The 18,757-nt window shown below is 38.6% G+C and overlaps 3 protein-coding genes across 5 annotated transcripts; all 3 read right to left on the minus strand.

Annotated features, from left to right (window-relative positions):
- Positions 1 to 14: 14 nt before the first annotated feature.
- LOC145239513 (uncharacterized) lies at positions 15 to 4,044 on the minus strand. 2 transcript variants are annotated; one of them, XM_080102840.1, is made up of 8 exons: positions 3,759 to 4,044; positions 3,328 to 3,485; positions 3,088 to 3,260; positions 2,753 to 2,924; positions 1,525 to 1,699; positions 963 to 1,139; positions 830 to 903; positions 15 to 539 (listed from the first exon to the last, which is right to left on the minus strand). In XM_080102840.1, the coding sequence occupies exons 2-8, from the start codon at positions 3,412 to 3,414 to the stop codon at positions 195 to 197; spliced, it is 1,203 nt and encodes a 400-aa protein (XP_079958966.1). In that variant the 5' UTR covers positions 3,415 to 3,485; positions 3,759 to 4,044; the 3' UTR covers positions 15 to 194. The 2 variants fall into 2 exon arrangements, with proteins under 2 accessions (XP_079958966.1, XP_079958967.1); XM_080102841.1 differs by lacking the exon at positions 963 to 1,139.
- A 610-nt stretch (positions 4,045 to 4,654) lies between these two features.
- LOC145239512 (uncharacterized) lies at positions 4,655 to 9,865 on the minus strand. Its single transcript, XM_080102839.1, has 7 exons — positions 9,749 to 9,865; positions 9,327 to 9,520; positions 8,619 to 8,802; positions 8,170 to 8,341; positions 7,054 to 7,254; positions 6,009 to 6,070; positions 4,655 to 5,630 (listed from the first exon to the last, which is right to left on the minus strand). The coding sequence occupies exons 1-7, from the start codon at positions 9,839 to 9,841 to the stop codon at positions 5,277 to 5,279; spliced, it is 1,260 nt and encodes a 419-aa protein (XP_079958965.1). The 5' UTR covers positions 9,842 to 9,865; the 3' UTR covers positions 4,655 to 5,276.
- A 2,382-nt stretch (positions 9,866 to 12,247) lies between these two features.
- Positions 12,248 to 18,531, minus strand: LOC145239372 (uncharacterized). 2 transcript variants are annotated; one of them, XM_080102682.1, is made up of 14 exons: positions 16,695 to 18,529; positions 16,186 to 16,256; positions 16,007 to 16,127; positions 15,866 to 15,943; positions 15,686 to 15,806; positions 15,495 to 15,625; positions 15,109 to 15,272; positions 14,682 to 14,811; positions 14,472 to 14,613; positions 14,221 to 14,360; positions 14,076 to 14,159; positions 13,778 to 13,947; positions 12,934 to 13,138; positions 12,248 to 12,625 (listed from the first exon to the last, which is right to left on the minus strand). In XM_080102682.1, exons 1-14 carry the CDS (start codon positions 17,352 to 17,354, stop codon positions 12,353 to 12,355), a joined length of 2,490 nt encoding a protein of 829 aa, XP_079958808.1. In that variant the 5' UTR covers positions 17,355 to 18,529; the 3' UTR covers positions 12,248 to 12,352. The 2 variants fall into 2 exon arrangements, with proteins under 2 accessions (XP_079958808.1, XP_079958810.1); XM_080102684.1 differs by lacking the exon at positions 12,934 to 13,138 and having other exon boundaries at positions 12,535 to 12,625; positions 16,695 to 18,531.
- Between the last annotated feature and the right edge of the window lie 226 nt (positions 18,532 to 18,757).

An 18,757-nucleotide genomic window follows, 5' to 3' on the forward strand; every position in this document is an offset into this window, starting at 1 on the left:
CTCTTTTCGTATGATGGATTTGATAATTATATTTTATGATTGCTAGATCTTTAAGACTTAAAGTTTGTTAAGACCTTTAAGACTTAAAGGGTGACGCTCATTTCTTAGAAAGAAAAACGCATGCACAAACACAGAAGATTGATTTTGGTCCTCTGATATTTAGATTTCAAGCTATGCTGGTAAACTGATAAAGCTTAGCCACGGGCCACGCCACTCTGGACTACAGAGGTGGTACAGCATTTACAAACTCTCGCGAGATCAGCAACTGCTTGGCGCAGGCGTGGCATGTACAGGACAAGTAAAACGGGCGACACTATACAGTAAAAAAGACTCGAAACATAGGAAATGGTGACGATTTCAACTTGGAGCGTAGTATATGAGCTGAAGTCAACCAACATGATCCCGAAGGTTGGTACAGAGCAAATAAGAAACAACACTGCGACGTATATCATGAGTCTTATTGTGTAGTTGCATGAGGGGGAGCTGCAGCACGTTGTGTTCGTGTGGTCGGGTTGATCACAGTTTTCTTTGTCGTAAGTCTAAGAGGTTGCATAAAAAACAATTTTAAAAAAGTCGACAGTTTAAAAAAAAATAACATAAGCAATTAAAAAGTTAAAATACGAGTTCTATGTCCCAAACGCAGCCATACTTCGATGTATTTTGTATTTGTTGTATGTTATGTTTTGGGTATTTTTTGCTGTCGCTGTGACATAACACTAAAACTTAACTACTTAAGATTATGTCAGAATGTGCTAAGAGATGTTATGTCATAATGTGCTAAGATACATACATTTCTTGTTGAAAAGCCCAAACAAGGTACACTACTTACTGTGGTGTTGACTTCGTTCTCCTGTGTGTTTTCATTATTACCCTGCTCCCTTGCCTCAGTGATTTCGGTAGGAACTGAAAAAAAAAAAAACTTCTCTACATAGATTCATTGTAGCTGCGCACCAAAAATATACCTTCGTTCTGCGAATCTAATTCGACAAACGTTTCAACTTTCTTGGTTGAATTGAACATCCTAATTGTGGTAAAGAGCATTATCAAAATGCACATGGCAAGTATCAGCCACAGGATGGCGATCACAAGCAAATATGTTGTTGTCAGTGGTGGAAAAGTACGTGAACACCCGTCACCAACTAAAACAGCAACACCTCTATCGGTCAAAGTTAATTTAGATTCTCCGAATATACAATAACAGTTCTTAGCTAAAGCAATGCATTTTTACGAGTATTGCTCTTCCAGCAGTTTTTATCATAAATATAATCGACGTTTGTGTGTGTTTTGTTGCAATTGTCGCTTTTAAAAAAGTCTTGCAAGATATGCCATTATCCTAAGGAAGGCGTCTTGCATGGGATGTCGAAACGTCGATTATTTACACTAAACACTGCTGGAAGACCAATAATCGTTTATAAATTATACTTGGCAACAATAGCTCAGATACACTTTTTATATTAGTTGACTTTCGTAATTGAAGTTTTAACAAATTTAAATAAACAACAACTAGTTCAGGCAACAGCTCACCTCGCTTGTTGCAGAGAGAGTGCCAGTCATAGTACACTCTGTTGCACTCGCATTGATGTATGCAGTTCCAGCCTATAGCGCTAGCCAAAGCGAGACATAAAGGAAACAACCAAGTTGCTGTTACGATGAGTATTGCCCTATTTCGTTTTTGACGAATTGACCTCCGTGTCTTCATCTGAAAAATAAGGATTAAAACATTATTTAAGCACTAGTGAACCACTAAACAGAGTAAAGAAGAGCTCATAGCCTATATCAGTGGTTCTCAAAGTATGGGTCGCGACCCAAACATGGGTCGCGCAGGGTCACAAAATGGGTCGCGCTGTGATGATTCAATTCTGCCCAAACGAACTTTGTTCATTTCAATTTTCAAGTATTTTTAATGCTCAATCATGACTGAATTATTGTGTCATAGGCATTTTATGTGGCTTTATCTTAGTAACCTTGGAGTATTGCAGCATAAGTAAATGGTTTTCTGAGAGTTTTGATAGCACCGTAGCCAAATACAGCCTCACTGGACAACGCTATGCAGCAAAATGAACCAATCATTATAACATGCAGACAATAGCCTTGCAATTATCTGTTACGCACACGGCGATTGTAACACGTTAGCACGGGGAATGATAGGAGGTTAATCATACCAAACTGAATTTTGGAAAGTAACAGTTAGCGTTGATAACTATTCATACAAAAATAAATAATACATTTTTGTTGTTTGAGACTTGGGTCGCAAGATGTTCATAAATCTCAGATTTGGGTCGCGGTCAAAAAAGTTTGAGAACCACTGGCCTATATAGTTGTCTCGAAACTTTTATTCAATGCGAGCTTCTAAGACAACATTGCTTAACCTTGACTGTGCCGACCAATATCTTACATTTGTAAAGTTAGTTGGGCAATTTGCATCCATAAGTTTAAACAGATTACTTTTCCGGGCAAAATGGTATTAGTTTTCAAGAAATAGTGTAAAAATTACGATGTCGAGATTAAGAGTCCCTGGTGTATAGGCAACTATTTTATCAGGACGCTTTTGTGGACCAACAGCGTTAAATCTACGCCACTTCCTTCTACCATGCACTTACGTCATTTATCTCTAGTAAGGTAAGATCAATGAGAACAGGACAAACAAAGAGTTAATGGGGAAACGGAAGTTGAGTTCGCAAGGAAGTTGGGTCAACTATATCTCGTGCACAATTGCCGCCGACCTCAGTAAAAAAGTTTTAACAATACTTACCTTTTTCTCCGTTACTGCTGCAGCACCAGGTCCTATAAAGTAGGAACTTTCGCGAAGTCCAAATATAAGGGAAGATACGTTAGCACTCATGACCAGGAACATGGTCAACACTGTACCGTTGCGCAAGACCCACCAAAACCGAAGTACTTGATCTGCTAAGCTGGTTCCAAAGCTTAATTAAAAATGACTTTATTGTTTGTATCAGTAAGATAGTAAGAGTTAATGGATAATAACGTAGGAAGATATTGCTTATGATAAATGACTTTCCTAGCAGGCTTTTGATTTTGCGTCAAAACGAAATGCAAATAAAATGAATTTAGGCTTAAGGAACTTACTAATGTCTGATTTCCTCAAAAACGAAGGCCCGATTGGCAAGTATATACATAGCAAACAGGCCGTATATAATGTTCGCTGCAAGCATGCTGAGCACATACAAATACACGTAATTGTTCCTGAGCTTCGATCTACTTCGTATTGCCGCCACTGCCACCACGACGTTAAGCAGAATCTACGAATAAATAAATACATGACAACAATTGGTGAAAAATTGTAAATCAATGTTTGCGTTTTAATACCTGTAGGAAAGGAATGATGATCGCCACTCCCATAAGAGGAATTTTTTGCAGCATGCAGGTTGTAAGATTGTTGTAAGATTGGTCCATGCTGAATTGTTTATTGATCCTCTTGTGTGTAAAATCCACACGCAATTGTCTTTTAGATGCAAACCAGGTCTCTACACATTAACCAAGAAGGGATAAATAATTTAACGAATGTGACTTCATACCTGTTTGCAACAATGCTATAGCTTTTAGAAGCCGTTTTCACTTTAGTCGATTATTTTATAAATCACAACAAAACAAAATGTTTTTCACTCATGTAAAGATTTTTATTCAATCGTATACAATTAAACAGCCTATGTCAATTACGCATGCTATCAACCCCTATGATTAGCAAAAGCTATGGTGATTTAATTGACTGCCAATAAGAACTTGTGTACAATACTAACCTGTTTTCACAAATAAATTGGGACTAACGTCTGAAAACAAGCTTTACTAATTATACTGCAAAGACGCCTGTGTACATCGTTGAGCTCGAATAACATCCTGAAAAGTAAAACCTTGATTGCTGACTCTAAACAGCTGCCAATTTCCCTTTTGTATACCAGCAGGTCAACACGCTAAACAAGATGCGCTGTTTCCACGAACGGGGTTTCCTGTCATAGTGATGAATTGATTGCTCATCTTAAACCCAGAAATGCACGATTAACGTGTTAAATTCGTCTTTATTTAACTCGATTATGGAAATTAATTGTTACAGCAACATTGTTTTGAAATATTCGCAATACTTTGGCTGCATTCAATTAATTGTTTGCACATTTTGCTGCATAAGGTATATTTTCGTATTTTCCTGCATTTGAGTATACAATGTGACCTATCTTAATGCCAATTAAGGGGATTCAATAAATAATCATATAAAAATAAGTGCAAGCACTATTTGCTCTTGTATATCTTTAACTTTATTTCGACCCATTGTTTTTGTTGAGATTTTAGGTTTTGAGATCAAATTTTGAGAATACGGCCTAACGATTTGTTTTGGTAACTTCAAGTTGCCCATAAGTGCCCCTATGCTTTGAATATGTTGCACTCACCAAAATGACCCCGAACTTACTGGAAATAAACAATCAAATAAAATATTAACTTAATTTAAATGTCAGACTCAATTGCTACTAAACTTGTACCCCTTAGCTGGTATTGTTTTAGGAAACGTTTCATGCTTTTACTACTGCTATTTTTGCTTTTTACCTACAATCCTCACATCGATCCGACATATAGGCTAATTTCAAACCAATAAATGTCAGCCTACAATTGCACAATACCACTCAAACACCAGTCTTTATTCAAATATGCGCCAAATAAGAACGCGGATGTTCGTGCCAAAAATAAATCCTTAATTTTATTTACAATTGCTCCATGGCGACATCTATTTGATAAAAGTAAATTTATTTCAGCATTCCCAAGTATGTGGCAAACAACATTACTCATTAGATAAAACTTTTTAAAGAACAATAAAGTACTGACATTAAATTTAATTTTTTCTTGATATTTATTTAGTTGCAGTGCTTTAAATATAGTTAAAGAATCAAATGTTTAAGACGGTAAAGCAGTTTGGTGTACTTTAGAAAATATGGCAATTTTACTCTCTTCCAACATATGTAAATAACACTTTTATACAATTTTTCAATAAAATAACGTTCTTTTCGTCGTCTGAGAGTTAAAATCATTGCACAGGTGAACTGTACATTTGCGTAAGGCTAAAGCAATATTAATCATAGAAAACTATGACAAATAAATAACAATGAATAAACTTTCCAAACGCTTTGAATACCTTAATAAGCGTGACCAACCCCATTACAATTACCCGACCTTTCGACGACCATGGATACTTGCTATATTTATAACGAAGGTCATTGATCACAAGTTCTGTTTTTGGCAAAGGTGCGCAAGATTGAATGAACCCCTCTGAATCACGGCTTTGTGCTCTTACGAGTCCCGGAGGTACTTCCACGACTGACCACAGTTTTCGTACAGCAATAAAACGACTGCAGAAGACTAATAACCGCATAACGCAAGCCGTACATGTAGTAAACCAAAATAATTGGACTTGCCATGCCGTATATATACACTACAACAATGCCGAGCAATACGGCAGGCAGATTGAGTACGTAAGGGATGGTTACAATGTCGATGAAGATAGTGATCATTGAGGGTGCGGAGCATAGTATGAAGAGGACAGAGATAAGGATCATAGACTTAATGCTGTGGCTAAGGTGGGAAAGTTTCGCTCTGCGGTGAGGAAGAGATTGTGTGTGTCCGTTTTTCTGCACGAAAAAGAAATGCTTTGGCGTTCACATTCACAATCACAAACATTGATTATTATTTATTTGTGTGGTGAAAGTTAAATTTCTTCATCGTAATTATGTTTGCCAAAACTACCAAACTAATTCTGTCTTAATATTATTTTCAGCACAAACTAGTCAGAAAAAGAAACTTGTATTAGAACATCCATTCATAACTGGATCAGCTTTTGCATACATATTTGCATACATACGAATATGTCACAGGTTTGGCGCAGAGTCTACGTTCCTTATGGTGACAAACATGCGACATTTCGACAACATTTTAAGAAAATTTAAAATAGAAATTTAGACTCCAAATTCTAGGCCCAAAAGCCATTTATGGAGTTGTACAAAGCTTACCACTGAGTTTCGTTTCGGACTTCCGCCTGTGAAAACGTTATCATCGTCCTGACTGTTGGTGCCTGCGGCAAAAAGAAACGAGTAAAGATATTTGCAATTCCAAAACCTGTATGAATATAGTCTATAACATTACGTTTTCAATGTTTGTTTAATATCCCTATCTAACCAATATATCGCCAATCCCGCCCCAACAAAAATCATAAGAAAGGCTTAGTCACTGCATTTAAAGCGGCATTTCCTGATGTATTGTAGAAATTCCTAGTTGTACAAATTTATGTTATGTGTTATATAATAAAATATTGAAATTTATTTATTTTCCTTCCCAATTCCTCTGCCACAAATTTCCTCACTGAAATTAAAAATCCCTTGGTTAGAGAGCCAAGTGACCCCATTTGAGAACCACTGGTTTAGAAGATATTTAGTTTTGCGATTCACAGAAGTTACAACCATTTTTGTTACTTGATTAACCCGACTTTGTAGCGGTAGCCTTCTTGTATGATAAGGGACTCTTCTAGTTTTAAAATGACTAAAGTGTAATCAGTTTGGTATCAGATATTTTTCGGTTTTGCCTGGAAAGTTTTAAAAATAAAAGCGAAACCAAACTGTTTGGGTATGAAGTAATGCTCAAAGTTTTATATGCCTGATTTTCGCGTGATTCATTAAAATCCATTATCTCTATAAAACAATATCGCAACGAAGAAATTGCCTTTTCTTGGTTGGTTTTTTGCAAAAGGCATGTTTCAAAGCGGTTTACGTGTCCTTGGAAAATTCGGTTCAAAATATTCAACAATTGTACCGAATTTTGTAGAAGTAGTTTAACTTTTTTCTGATCGTTCGGTTTTAGTCCAACCTTTTAAAAGCGTCTTGGTACGTCTCGACTTGGGACATTGCAAAACCTAAACGTTTTGTCGGTCCATTAAGTTTGAATAATTGGAAATGAATGTAACAGAATTCTAACCGACGATGACGGCTTCTACATTTTCTTTCAACACGGACTAGTTATTGGTCACCTTTAATTCAAAAACTGTTGTACAACTCAACTTACCACCACTTTCAGCAACATAAGACACCGAAGTAATAGCAGTCGACCTTGGGAATCGAGCGCTCGTTGCACAACGGTATTTTCGGTATGTTGACACCATGGTGGCCAGAAGCACGATTGCCAAAAGAAGCCAGATGATTATTACAGTCAGCATGAAGCTGTTTGACATATTCTCAAACACCCGACTGCACTCCTTGTGTCTATCTGTAAACGTTATTAGATTGAAGTGATTGTCGTTTTAATGCAAACCCACAAACAGAGGCCGCGCCTTCAGCTATAAATATAGAACCTAATTAGTTTGTTAGGAATGCGTGTGAGATTGGATTGATTCAGGCTGGCTTCAACGCCTTCAATGGGCCTGGCGTACTATGATCTACGTGATTTTCTTAATGTTATTGTTATGTTGTACTGGACAACATTCAGATGTTAGTCCCGAATGCAGGTCGTCACAAAACATAAAGGTCACGATTTACGTCTTACTTATGGATCGTGTTTTTAGTTATAGCACGTAAGATCACAAATCAAGGGGATTGCAGCGTAATGCAACGATACACAGCATGTTAGCGGCTACAGAACGTGCAGCATTTTAACACACTTAGATCATTGTTGGCAACTAAGTCTAACATACGTTGTCATGTCGATGATCGTGTAACCAAATATTTTTATTCTGTACTATTTTGTCTTTTGTTGTTGCACTGATATGTGCATTTTGTAACTTCGGCGATTTGTGATATGCGGCACACATAACGTGTATCTTTGCTGTGTGCCAACGGCTACCAGTGACGCTAAATGGCGTTATACGCACTGCTTTAGTAATCAGACATAAGAACGGCTTCCTGTTTTATAAAGTTGGTTTAATATACGTGTGGCTTGAGTGGCGTAAGGTATTGACTTCCTGAAGTTTTAACAAAGTTGCGAAACTAAACCAGAACAGTGTGCGAAACCGTTGCTGCACGGTTTTGTGACAAAATTAGGGAGACAAAGGGATTTATTGGCAAGAATAATGTTGCCGCCCACGACCGGTAAACCAAACCCCAGACTGCCAAGGTACTTCCGTAACAGTTGCTTCATATGTGGCTATTGAAATGATCAAAATCACAAAACAACAACAAGACTCACCTCCTTGGCAGATGTAATGCTCGGCGTAGTAAGCATCAAAACACTCGCACAGACTAAGGCAATTCCATTCTGTTGCTGCTACGATTGATAGAATGAGTGGCACAAACCAGGTGAAAATTACAATCCCAATCGCCTTGTTTCTCTTTCGTTCTGGAGATTCACTTTTGACCTCCTGAAAAGTCGACAAGTTAGAGAAAACAGCGTTAATATACTCTCTTCAATGTGAGTCATTTTCACCAGCACGCTACACATAATACACTCAAATATTTTAGCTTTATTATTACCACATTTTGACTAACATTCTAGTTCTAAAGTTCTAAAAGGACATTTACTGTTTCAAGAAAGCTTTTTTCACAACGTAAAGTTTAATTTGTCAGTTTGTTACACATGGAAATGTTTTTCTTTGCGTTGGTTTTGACTATTAGTTTTTCTATCACTTAAGTTTGTACCTGACATGACGAGCTGCCGCTTCTAGTGAGTCCCCCGGGTCCAATAAAGTACGAACTCTCCCGTAAACCGTAAATGAGAGCCGATACGTTGGCGCTCATGGTAAGGAACAATGTAATTTGGAAGGCAGCGCGAAAACCCCACCAGGCTTTCACGGTTGAATGATGGGAATGATCATTGGCGATTCTAAAACAAAGATGAACTCCAGTTTATGCATACAGGTAACTTGACAACAGCACTGTCAGTATCTTAGAAAACTTTGGAATGAGCATTTTTTGTAGGAACCATACAAGTGGGTGTGGGATTAGTTTAACTTAAGGCTCATGGAGTTGGATCAATGTGAAAGGGTGGCATGTGTTTGAAAATTAAAATGAATACGTATAAAGTTTGAATGTTTAAGTATTTGTGTGGAAGGCGTTTGTAAGTTAGTTTTTTTTGTTAAGAATCACAAAAAAACGCCAGGTTTCTTGGTGATCACATGGCAATGCGGTGGTTAAATGAGTCATTTGCCTTAACCGCCTTAACTCACAACAGTTGTTTGGTGTGCCATTATTGTGCTTGGTGTGCCATTGTGTTGTCTAAATTTAATTCATAGTTAATATATGTGTGTCATCTATTTATAAAGCGGTAATGGCAACACAAGAAGTCAATAGAGGGTTTAACAATGGTTTAAATAAACAGCCCAATCCGTTAAACTTTTGCCCAGTTACCTGTACATATCTGTTGAATCAAAAACTTTGCCATGTTCGAAGTGATGAGCCTTGTTGAGGAACGCGTAGAATGTAACAATACCGAAAATCATGTTGGCAGACAACAGGCTAACTACGTTCACGTAAACGAAGTTGTTGCGCAATTTATGTCTGCTTCTGATGGCGGCCACGCTCACGAATCCGTTCAGAAACGCCTGTGCTCCAGGATAAAACAACTGGTTAATCAGAAAGCTTTACATATGCATGTAAATGTTTAAGGAAAAACATGCTTGCGTATTTTTATGCAAACGTTGGCTTGCATATTTTTAAACATTTTTGAAGATAACAAAGTAGTGGATTTATAAATTTGTGTTACAATGTGTTGCAAAGTAAAATACTTTTTTCAAACTTTGAAACTTTGATTTTTATGGCATTGTTCTCACCTGAAGAGCGGGAATGAAAGACACGATTCCCGCTTGAGTAAGGGGTTCTGCATTACAAGACATGTTGTGAACGTCCATTGCTTCAATACCCATACTAGTAAACTACTTTATTGAGGAAAAACCTGAAACATGTCGATATAGATTGAGGAAAGTAAACGAAGCATTCACGAAAACGGTTTACACAAATTTTGTATCCTTGGTCTAACTTTCCACTGTGCTTTGCTTACACTGAAAAAAATCTTTTTCCAACTTGCAGCAACTGCTTTAGTTTAAAAGCTGATAATTTGGCATTTATGTCACTTGCCCGGCGTTTGACGGAGATTGGCACAGTAACGTGTTCTCAACGTTAGTTTTCCGCACTAAGCGTGCCAAGTGTTGCTAACTGGAATTTTCCTGTTTCTTGCTATTTACTGGTATTTTTGTTCAAGGTTTTCCAATTGAAATAATGTGTTAATATCTTACACAGCGCATGTACTAAACTGTAGCATCTCTGAGATGTTACTTCGAAGAAGTTTCGAATCAACTGAGCGCCAGGAGCAGACTTCCCGTTGGTTATGCGACCGGTCTGATACGTCACGGTTACACAGCAAACGTGACGTGATCCCCCCCCCCCACATCACGCCGAAAATGTAGACAAACCCACGCCAGTTTGCCAATTCCTATCTCGTTTTGCACCACTCAGTCACATGCATGTAATGATAAGGTTTTTCTCGAATTAACTGGTAATTTACAAAATTTGTATTTTCAACCATTCTGTCTGTAAATATTATTACAAAAACATAAAGTAAACCTAGGATCTGTGACATAACTGTTGCAAATATGTCCCACGTGCGGCGGTTGGTTACATTACAAAAAACCACCTTCCGCTTATGCTTTGTGGGTAGGACTGTTGTTACGTCATCATACTTTTTACACAGTATACAAAAATGGCCGGTGTCTATCTTGTCGAAGCTGACTAACAGCATCACAGAAAAACGTTTGATCACATGATTACTTGCAATCTAAGTTTGATCCTGCTTTACAACAAAGCACACAACCAATTGTTTTTTTTCTAACTGAACCCATGCTTTCGCTAAAACTAAGATCAAGATAAAGAGACTTCTAAGCGTTTTCAATGATTTTTACCACGCAGATTTGATGACCTGTTGCTTTGGGTAAAATTTTTTTCCAGTCCAGCTATACCTTCAATGTGCCTTTAGCAATGTGTGCGACTGCATAATGACTTCTGCGTACGGTCTTTTGTTATAATGGTACAGCGTTTGAAATAGCGATCTATAATTGTCGTATACCTATACGTACAATGTACTCTGTATTAACTGTTGATGACAGTACTGCTGTGTCTACATTAATCTGATGAACCTTTGGATTGGTAACTTGGGTAATTAATCACTCATACAAGGTTTATTGTTTAAACTAATTGTACCGACTAATTTTCTCTGCGCTAGGGAAAAAACCTGCATGGCCCGAACACAAGATTTAGCAAATTTCAGGGCGCGGGAAATACTCTAATCTCATCATGGCACGTTTTGTTAGCGCAACATGACATTTGTAATAAAACCTGACGCAAGGTTTGTGTATTTATAGATGGACACGCACAAAAAACCTGGCAATGACAAAAAGGCACCACGGGAGACCCAGGATGATGAATGTCAACAAACCAATCAAAACCGAAAAACAAATTCTCCAGTGAAATATTACGTAAATGGAGCTTACGTAAAAGTGCATAATATCTTAAAATGAACTTAAAGTAGTATTATTGTTCAACTTTTACTACAAGATCGGGCATATTCAGTGGGAAATTGCCGTTAAAAAATCGTGTATCTTTATTGCCATCTACTCATGTGCACGTACAAACACTTCATTGTAAATTTTATTCGAATTTCACTTTCATATGTTTCAGGGTTTCTGTCGTCGCTGCATTTTGCCACAGGGCTCCTTCAACGCGTGTTGTGCGTCGGCATGCTGCCATGGTAACCAGAACGAAATTGATCTTAACCTTACAAGAAGCATTTGCTCAAAATACCTGCTATTGCGCAACGGTTCTCTTGTGCTCAATGTCCTTACATGTTATACTTACATGCACGGAAAGTAGCGAAAAAGGATAAATTCATAACTGGAAACAGCCCTAGAGCGTCTGTATGCAGACCAGCGATCACGTCCCACTCTTAAATCTATAAATCACAGTAAACCAGGCTCATGGAAGGTGTCATACCTAATTACCCGGTCACCAAGCATTCCCATATGGCAAGGCGTAGGCAAGAAAAATGCGGCCTGTGGTGGGTATCGAACCCACGACAGGAGTCTTTCCGGGACTCGCGCTCTACCAGCTGAGTTAGGCAGGCTCAGCAGTGAACCCATCGAAAGTCATAAGCACCGAAAAAGGACGGTGCTAAGTTATTTTGCGGTTTTACTTCCAAACTCCATTGTGGAACCTTTGATAGCAGTGACACACCAATTTTATATATTATTGAAAATGTTGCTAGCAGAACAGTCGGTATGCGCAGTGTGTCTGTGTATTTACCAAGTGCATTTTCAAAAAAAGTGACGATAAATATGCTCATTATACACTGTAACATTTCTCAATTACAAAAAGCAAATGTTGTGTCAGTTAGCAATAGCTATAACGTCCTTTTCATCTCGCCTTTCCAAAACATCCCGCACAACCTCTTCGCGAAATCGAGTCCAGTCTGTTTGTTCAGCGAGCTGACTTCGTATGTAGGCCTCCGTGGGATATCGTCCAATCACTCTGTTCACCTTGCGTAGAGTCCTGGGACCCGCGTGTTTCAGGAAAAGCTTTTTGGAGATGAAAACACATTCCGCCCCTTCGCTCACCAGCGAAAGCCGAAGTTCTGTTCGTTTCATCAGCTCTTCAAGTCCCTGTGGTTAAATTTCAATTTAGGTTTAAATTAATGAAACAAAAATAAAACCCTCAAAATTGTCATATTTTTGTTGCATATTACAATGTTCTAAAAATAAAACACACAACAATGATTAAAATAGCGAGGAAAAAAACTTTTTTGGTGTTAAAACACTCACTGGATTTGGTAATAATTAATTACTTTTAGCGAGCTCAAAGTGTTATAACTAGCCTAGTTGTAGTTTTGGAGCCCTTTTAATTTGATTTCTGTGCCTTTTTTGGTAACAAACGACCCAATATTTCACCCCAGTCTGACATGAGAACTTACAAAAACGCATCCACTATTTAGGGTTGCAATTTGAGCAAATTTAGGCTTGGTTGGTTTCGTCTGTTTTGGGGCAATTGTTTTTACAGAGTTAGCTGCAATCTTCCATTTGTCTCTTGGTGTGAGACTTCGAATTGGCGAAAGATTTCCTCTTTTTGACACAGTATATGGAGTGTCTTCCATCACTGAAGGACGTATACCTCTTGTCCTGCAATATCCCGACATGATTTACATAAACCGAGAGACACATTTTTAAAAACTTTCCTTGTCCTTTTTTCGGTCCTGGACCCCCCGTATAAGTTTTAAAATTGAAAACTCCTATGGCAAGCATGCACAATACGATAAATATAATAAAACAGGTGAATTAAAGATTCTATTTGAATAAGAAACCGATGCTGTAAAGGCCAAATATATACATCTTAAATTCCAAAGGATGAATGACTTAATGTCTTCATGAACTTGAATCAATAATCAACGGTTCGTTATAGTCTTCACCCACCAAGCAATGACCTGGGAGATTCTAGTTTAAATTTAAAGTATACAATTAAAGGTGAAGGACGTTTCAAACATGCATTTCTCAATTAGACAGTTGCATGGACCCCTTGCTTGCTACGTGCATTAAACCAAAGGGGTTATTACCATATGTTAAGATACCCTAATAAATCTCTTACCAATTAGATCTACACATTGTAATAAAGCTTCAAGATAACAAAACATCATATCCATGATAGTCGGCACATAATGTTGGCAAAATAATTAAGGGGTATTCCGGTCTGTCGTGAAACTACCCGTATCATGTCGTGGTCGTCATGTCATCACGTAAGTTCTGACCGACAACTTATTGTACCTTGCGTAATTCGCGGCTGTGATTACTTTGTGATGTGACTCGTCTCCACCGTCCACTGTAACTCGGGGCCAATTTCCTGTGGTTTCTTTGTTTTGCTTTATTCCGTTCAGCTTTTGATGACGTGTGACCCCAGACCGACTGACGTCATTACCCATCATCGCCAACGTTTGCTGTAAGAACACGTGGTGGGGTAAACTGTGCCAGATTTCTTATTTTGTTGGAAGATGTCGAAAACAACGTGGGTAAAGTTGTCTTACGCGTTTTGCTTTATGATAAAGTGATAAAGTTTTGTGCTTACTAAGATTTTGTATTGCTTAGTGTGAAAATCATTCTTCGGATTGCTTTGGTTTAATTCCATAACATCGATCCCGTTGGGTTGGAACTAAAAGCAAATAAGATGAGAATAAATGCGCATAAGTCTACTGACAGTTGTGGTGACTTACCTTTCGTTTTCGCTTTGACACAAGTGGATGTGGATTGGCAATTTCATCCGGATGAAGAAAGATTCCGTTCCGATGAGGACGAGATTCGACCGATGTGGGCAACAGACGTTCAAATCCTGCCATGTTCACAGCCAGTGACACTAAACAAACGATTTGGTCATTAGATTCATTAACTTCTTTGAAGAGAAGGTTTGTGAATGCACATGAAAGCAATTTTTAATAGCATTGTTATAGGTTTGAAAGACACTTACTGCTTCGTGGTTGTTGAGCGCGTTTTCTTGTCGGTTGATCGAGCAACGGAAGGTTAATTTTAGGCTGAAAGCTGCTGCGCGTTGTGTTATTGGACGTTGAAAACTGACATCTGCCGCCATCTAGTGTACACACGATGCGGCACTGCAGAGAGCAACTCAAGGTTTATAACAAAATTGTTATTTTAAAAATAAAATGTAACAAATTGTTACCTCTCCGGATTTGACAAAAACGATGAAGTTGGAGAGAAAGTTATTCTTAACAACCACGCACGCTTTGCGATAATATTGATACTGGAAGTGTGCGAACGAGGCATCACCAAGAACCGACACAGGCCAATCTCTGCGGTCAAAACAACACGTTCGTGTCAAGAGGTAAAGATAACAATGCCAAGGTTAAGCACTGCGACGACAGATTCCCTTTAAGAGTAGCCGTTCTGTTTATAAGCGTTAAAAGATGGATAGAAGTTATATTTAAGGACCACGCCCAGCTATAAGGTGTTATCTGAAAAGCAAATAACTGCGTTCAAAGCTTTTGTTACTGCGGTGGTCCCAACACGCGCTGGGTTTGGCTTTTCGTTTACACCAGTCTTTAATATTACTTATCAAACACACTATAAAACAAATCAATGAAACTTACTCTAAAATATCAAGGTCTTTGCAAAATTCAATAACTTCCTCTCGTTGTTTGTAAATCGGTCTTCGCACAATCGCGTCGAAGTCTTCTTTGTAGATGACGAGCAGTTCTACATCATCTTTACACACAACTGATGCTGTGCGCACAGTCTTGTTTAACAACGCCACCTTTGAAGGTAAAATACATATAAATGGTGGGAGTTTGGACATTCAAAAGAAACGTGAGAATCACTCGGTAAACACAAACTCGCCAAAAAACCGTCGACACATTATGATAAATCCAGGGATTTAAAACACATGTTTTCATGTCTTGCAATCAAGGCAAAACGATGTAAACGTAGTTTAATTAAAATCGGTTTAGTTTACGATTCCAATTTTATGCAATCATACCTCTCCAAACACCTCCCCCTCTTTGATTTCATTGATGGTTTGCACCATATCCTCGCCTTTTTGTCCAGCAACACGTTCGTTGATCAAACACGTCCCCGATAGGATTATGTAGAAAGCTGATGGAGGGTGACCTACAAGCATTAACTTTACTATTTGGTCCTGAAAAGATCGTTTTTTTTTCGGTAAAATACCTTGCTTAATGATCACCCTTCGCGATTCGTAACTTTGGTAGATCATAACTTGGCACATTTTAAGTCGGATATTGGCCGGGTGTTTTGAGAAGGCATTCTTGTTTTGCACCAAAGCATGAATCTACAGAGAATAGCGTTTATTATGCGGTAAAATGCAATTCAACTTAAAAAAGAACTCACCATTTTAACGTGACGTTTGCTTCTTGCCTCTGGTGCTATTGCAAGTAATTTCTTTAGTTTGCTGCTGCCTTTGTTTGCCTGCACGGACAAACGTTATTTGTTACGACCAAGGAGTTGGCTCTTTGTCATAACATAGCTTACTATGTACGAGGCGCTGTAATAATGTGGATTGAATGAAAGTTTCTTGTTCAAATCGGCCTGGAGATTGAGTTGCATTTCCACAAGAGTCAGTTGCTCGTCCGTTTCTTTTTGTTTCACATATCTTTAAACAATGTAAGAGTAAAAATTTGTTCGTACGAAGCGAAAACCAGGAAAATTACCTTTTCAGAGCCAGGCAAACTTCGACGATAATACGAATGCTTCGAAGAATTCGTCTCAACTTTTCCAGTGGCTGTAAAAAAAAACAGTGCGTAACACCGCAAAATATGATTTCCATCGCCAACCGTAGCTCAAGTCCTTGACCCGATATCGCACCTGGACTCAGCCAGCCTCACGAGCATAAGCTGCTGGTGTCCAGGTGCGATTTAACACAACTTATCTTGGCAACAAAAAACAACAACGCACTTGAAGATTAAAGCGTAAGAAACGTTAGAGTTTATACTCTACAATTAATCACCAATATTTCCACTTTGGAGTTTTTCGGTTGTGAAATTAAAGACAAATACAAATTGCAAAAATCACTCGTGTTTTGCTAAAAAAGATTCGGTCACAGTTGCCACGCTTATTGAAAAGTTTTAATTATTTGAAATTAAAACTGTAACACAATTTATCACAGGGACTTTTTCACATTATGTCAAGCAAAGGACCTATAATAGGCATATATGCAAACCTTCTCCACATATTCGGTCGCTTGTTTGCTGTTTTCTCTTTGCAGACGAGCCTTTTCTGCTCTACGGAGCTTTCTAAGAAACTTAACATGGGCACTTGCTGTACGTAACGCGCGATTAATCTTCAGTCTGCCAGGCGACAACTTCGGTGTCACAGACTTTGGGCTGCTGATGTCTTTTGAGGCCAAACTAGATAGCGCGGGTGTAGATTTGTTGCGTTTCAATCTCCCTTCAAAGTCCTTTTTAGGCTGATGCTCGGCTGAGGTTATATGGTGAACTCGACTCTCACTGTCGGAACGAAGCTCAGAGCGATGCTGATGACCACCAACCCTCGGTACCGACCTCAATCGCTGTGTTTCCGACGAATTAGGCTTTGCATTGAGTACTTTCGGTAGCTCCATTGTGAACTTACTACCAGCCTTTTGATAAGCCTCTGTGATAAGCACTGACGGTATCGGATCTACTTCAATATATCCAAACTCCGATTTTGGGGTTAATGGGAGATAATAATCACTTTGTCCATCAACCACAGCAATATCGGCTCCGCTTGTGGTGCCTGACAGAACTGGTGCTGTGAGGCCAAAACCTGACATGACGCTAGACGTGCAAACCGTAGCTTTCTTCAGGTAGTCGTCCCATTTTTTCTCACCGTCCCCTTCCATTATGCGCAACTAAATTACGCTTCACAATACACCAGCGTTTACCGGTTCATAAAGTTTTGTACCTTACCCGTCCAGCTGCGTGTAAGAAACTTTAGTGTCACGCCATTATAGGTTGGAGTATAAGACCGGGCTATAACACACAAAATAAGCAGCTTTTGTCAGAAATGTTGTGTTCGCGAGTTTTTACGTGACCAAGCTATTTTGATTTAGGATTTAGTCAGTTGAGTTTAGCATCCAGGCAACATACGCACATTGGCCGCCACTTAGCTATTACTTGGCCGGATTATCTTGCCCGATGACGCGAAACAAACTTATTGTCGCAGTCAACAGTCACAATTTTTGTTTGCTAAGACGCTTAAGGTATGACTCGGACATCGATGCGTTATAAGCACTGCAAGTCATCCAGACCCAAGCGACACAGTCGTTAAAACTAGTTTAAAGTGCTCTCTTTTTGTTTTCTTGTTGGCAGTAAATCAAATCATTAAAATTCTGGATGCAACGAATAAGCGTAATTAACACGATCCTATAGGATAAATTATTTCACAAAGTTATAAGTAACTTATACGCATGAAAAAGTGCATAACTATGACTTTGACCTCGCTCAAACCATTCACAGATGATTAAACAAACACCATTCCCAGCGACTAACCAATAATATAAGTTTCTGCAAAGTACAGTAACACAAACAAATATAACCAATATAGCACAACTCCTAGATGAGAGGAAAAAATTGTTTACTTCGAAAGAGAGGTTTCTTTGTCCGTAAGCTGCTTGAATCTACCTCTTTAGAAACTTATCAGGATTTCTTAGCCATATGACGAACACCCCTAAAAGATCAGTAAACTTCATTGTAAAATACACTGCCTGGCTTGCAGTAATTGATTAATATTGTGAGATGTAAACTCAAGTACCCATCGATTTAGGTTGTCTGTTAAAAGGGGTCGAGAGTGTGTTGAAACCGCTAAAAAGGTACACAAAGACGAAACGTTTATCAGCAATAAAACTATATAAACAAAGACAATATTGAAACACCACTCCCTTGCATCGCTCAGTGTTGGACAGAACTGATCTCAATCTAATGCAACTTTTCCTGACTAGCTACACTGAGATGGCTGATGTTTCTGTTGATGTCACTAGGTCCCAGCAGCTGACGTAGTCCACCAGCACCGTTCCCAGACTCGAGTGAAAGATGAGACCTTAACTCGATTAGTAAACAACTGTCAAGAATGTTTGCCGTCCCACTCGACAAACACCGAAATAATAGCGAGACATCAGATCGAAGTCTTGTTCGGAGTTACATCAAACAGCACCATGGTTGGGATAGGACACACACAAATTCGTATGTTTGATAAACGACAATTGAAAAGCTTGCTTGTAGGTTTCGCTCACACAGTTGTGCAAGA

Source organism: Phallusia mammillata, chromosome 7, assembly GCF_965637545.1.
Source record: "Phallusia mammillata chromosome 7, kaPhaMamm4.hap1.1, whole genome shotgun sequence".
Classification (NCBI taxonomy): domain Eukaryota; kingdom Metazoa; phylum Chordata; class Ascidiacea; order Phlebobranchia; family Ascidiidae; genus Phallusia; species Phallusia mammillata.

Coding starts and splice junctions, on each gene's coding strand:
- LOC145239512 (XM_080102839.1), bottom strand. CDS start 9,841: ATGGGTATTGAAGCAATGGACGTTCACAACATGTCTTGTAATGCAGAA. Junction 8,342..8,618: donor GCGGCAGCTCGTCATGTCAG/GTACAAACTTAA, acceptor TCGACTTTTCAG/GAGGTCAAAAGTGAATCTCC. Junction 6,071..7,053: donor TTATGTTGCTGAAAGTGGTG/GTAAGTTGAGTT, acceptor TTTTTGCCGCAG/GCACCAACAGTCAGGACGAT.
- LOC145239513 (XM_080102840.1), bottom strand. CDS start 3,414: ATGGACCAATCTTACAACAATCTTACAACCTGCATGCTGCAAAAAATT. Junction 3,261..3,327: donor TCATCATTCCTTTCCTACAG/GTATTAAAACGC, acceptor ATTTATTCGTAG/ATTCTGCTTAACGTCGTGGT. Junction 540..829: donor AGAACGAAGTCAACACCACA/GTAAGTAGTGTA, acceptor GCAACCTCTTAG/ACTTACGACAAAGAAAACTG.
- LOC145239372 (XM_080102682.1), bottom strand. CDS start 17,354: ATGGAAGGGGACGGTGAGAAAAAATGGGACGACTACCTGAAGAAAGCT. Junction 13,948..14,075: donor CTAAGCAATACAAAATCTTA/GTAAGCACAAAA, acceptor GTGTTCTTACAG/CAAACGTTGGCGATGATGGG. Junction 13,139..13,777: donor ACAGCCGCGAATTACGCAAG/GTACAATAAGTT, acceptor GGGATATTGCAG/GACAAGAGGTATACGTCCTT.